The following is a 2,684-nucleotide window of genomic DNA, read 5'->3' as shown; positions in this document are numbered from 1 at the left end:
GAGGGCTCTGCCAGTTCCCCTGCCAGTGCGGCCCCCACGGCCGCTGCGACCCCCTGAGCGGCGCCTGCCACTGCGAGCCGGGCTGGTGGGCGCCCAACTGAAAGAAGCAATGCCAGTGCAACCCCTCCACCTCGCAGTGCGACCCCCTGAGCGGGCTGTGCCGCTGCCAGCCGGGCTGGTGGGGCAGGAGGTGCAGCTTCAAGTGCTCCTGCAACGTGTCGCCCTGCGCGCAGGAGACGGGCAAGTGCGAGTGCCTGGCTGGCTACTGGGGACCGGCGTGCCAGCGGCGCTGCGACTGCGGGCACGGCTCCTGCAGTCCCGCCACCGGCCACTGCACCTGCGAGCCCGGCTACCAGGGCAGGAGCTGCCGGGAGCCCTGTCCGGCAGGGAAATACGGGTCTCAGTGCGTGCACAGGTGAGATGGGGGAGCCGCGGGATCCAGCGGGCTGCAGACAGATCGTGGGGGAAGGCACTGTGCATGTGTCTGTCCCTTTGGCTGGGCAGGGAGACCTGTCCTGGGTTTGAGCATCCCAGGGTGGATGCAGCATCAGCGTTGCCCCGAAAGAAACACCTCGCTAATGTCAGCAGAAAGCGTCACCCTAAAATCTGATCGTCCTTAATCTCACTTCCCATGGTGAAAAAGCAGCATCTCCCAACTCAGAATATTCTGTGATTCTGCAATCCTCCTCTCCTCTTGCTACCACAGAGCATTAGGCACCACTGTGTATTTCCCCTTGGTCCAAAATCATGCTCAATGATTTTGTGGGGAGAAAGCTGCTTTTTGTGCGGTGAAAGCTGCTTTTTAGGAGCGCAGGGTTGGGCGTTGTGACCTTAGTACCTCTCTGCCCACACAGCTGTGGGAGCTGCAAGCGCAGCCAGCCCTGCTCACCCGTGGATGGTTTCTGCCTGGCCTGCCAGCCCGGCTGGAACGGGACCCTCTGCAAGGATCCCTGTGCTCCTGGATTCCATGGGGATGGCTGCCTCCAGCCGTGTCCCCGCTGCCAGCGCGGGGAGCCCTGTGACCCCCAGACTGGGTCCTGCCTGCGCTGTGACCCTGGCTGGACAGGACCCAGGTACGCCCAGAGCGAGGCCCCTGGTCCCTGGGGGTGTCCCTGCTCTGGGGTGCAGTCACTGATGCTTTGCTCTGTTTTGGCAGCTGCAACATCTCCTGCCCCGTGGGCACCTTTGGTGATGGCTGCCAGTTCCTCTGCCCTGAGTGTGTTTCAGGGAGCTGTGACCCTGTGACAGGAGTTTGCATCTGCCAGGCAGGCTACTGGGGAGACAGGTAACATCAGGAAAATTCTGGGAGTGGGGCTGGGCTGGAGCCTCGGTCTCTCTGGGGGCATTTCCCTCCTTTCCTCTCTCTTCCAGCTGCAATGACACCTGTCCTGAGGGCTATTTTGGAGTGAATTGTTCCTCACCCTGCCAGTGCTCCCGAGGGACCTGCGACCCTGTACAGGGTGACTGTGTGCTGAGTAAGATTAACCTCACATTTCTGGGCAAGGGATGGTCACATCCTCACTGGGAAAGGTGCTGGAGGGCTGGGATGATCCTGGGGTGCCTCCTGGCCCCACTGGGACTTGTCAGCTCCTGCTCTCTCCCTGCAGGGCTGTTCTGTAGGCATCACAGCCACAGGACATGCCAGACTCAGCCCATTTCCTCACACAGGTTTGAAGGACCGTGGAGCCCTTGCAGCTGCCATCCTTGTCCCTCTCCTGCTGCTGCTGCTCTGTGTCACCTGCTGCTGCTGTGGTGCTGGCTCAGCAGATGCCAGAGACAGGTATTTTTTCACATTTTTCAGCCTTTGATACAAACACCCATGTCCCGTGTCCCTTGATGTCCATCTCTGCTCTGCAGGGCGGCTGTGCCAGACGATGATGTGCTGGCCAGGATGAAGCACCACGTGCAGGGGGTGCTGGCCAACCTCAGTGCTCTCATGCCCTGCTTTAACCTGGGCACCTCAAAACTTCCCAAAGTCACAGGTGAGCAAAGCAGAGCTGCCCACAGCACTTCCAGAAGTGCTGCGCTCTCTGTCTGGGGGGAAGCCTGAAATCCCTCTCCCCCGAGCACCCTGGGGTGCTCAAGTTCAGCTGGGTGTCTTCTCTTCCCCAGTTTCCCACCACGACATGGAAATCCCCTACAACCCCAGCTTCATCGAGCCCCCATCGTCTGCGTGGGTTTCCGACAGCTCCTTCTCCTCCTTCGACACCGACAACGAGGGACCCGAGTACTCCGTCCCTCCCAGAGAAGGTGACGCCCATGGCTGCTCCTCCTCCTCTCTGCTCACCTCTGGGGTCAATCCTGGCCGTCCCAGGGAGCTGTGCTTGGCACAGACATTGTTTATTTCCTTGTCCTTGTTTTCCTGTCTGCAGGGCTGTGTTTGGCAGCCTGCGATGGGACGTGCCCAGTGGGGCAACCCCATTTCACAACCTCCTCCCTGGGAAACGATCCCAGGGACAATCCTATTGCATCAGCTCCTGTCCCAGTGTCCCCGATTATGTCCCCGGGCAGGGTGGCAGCTATAACACGTGTCACCTTGTCCCACAGGCATCCCGCTGCTGGGCGGGGCTGAGCTGCAGGACGGAGCATCCCCCGCTGGCGAGGCGCTCCCGGACCCGTCCGCCTTCGACTCCGAGGATGTCTCGCAGCCCTTCGCCATCCCCCGCACCTCCCGCATCGCCAAG

The 2,684-nt window shown here is 61.1% G+C and overlaps 1 protein-coding gene across 1 annotated transcript in view; it reads left to right on the top strand.

Annotated features, from left to right (window-relative positions):
• SCARF1 (scavenger receptor class F member 1) overlaps window positions 1-2,684 on the top strand; it is a 6,642-nt gene that overhangs the window by 1,394 nt on the left and 2,564 nt on the right. The window contains 8 exon segments of the mRNA XM_031060614.1: window positions 4-415; window positions 855-1,073; window positions 1,157-1,285; window positions 1,372-1,475; window positions 1,669-1,780; window positions 1,858-1,982; window positions 2,113-2,250; window positions 2,548-2,682. Of these exon segments, the coding sequence (XP_030916474.1) occupies window positions 4-415; window positions 855-1,073; window positions 1,157-1,285; window positions 1,372-1,475; window positions 1,669-1,780; window positions 1,858-1,982; window positions 2,113-2,250; window positions 2,548-2,682 (1,374 nt within the window).

The sequence above is a fragment of the Geospiza fortis genome, unplaced genomic scaffold (assembly GCF_000277835.1).
Source record: "Geospiza fortis unplaced genomic scaffold, GeoFor_1.0 scaffold425, whole genome shotgun sequence".
Taxonomy (NCBI): domain Eukaryota; kingdom Metazoa; phylum Chordata; class Aves; order Passeriformes; family Thraupidae; genus Geospiza; species Geospiza fortis.
Note: the sequence above shows the minus strand (reverse complement) of the source record. Positions and strands in the feature narration are given on the sequence as shown.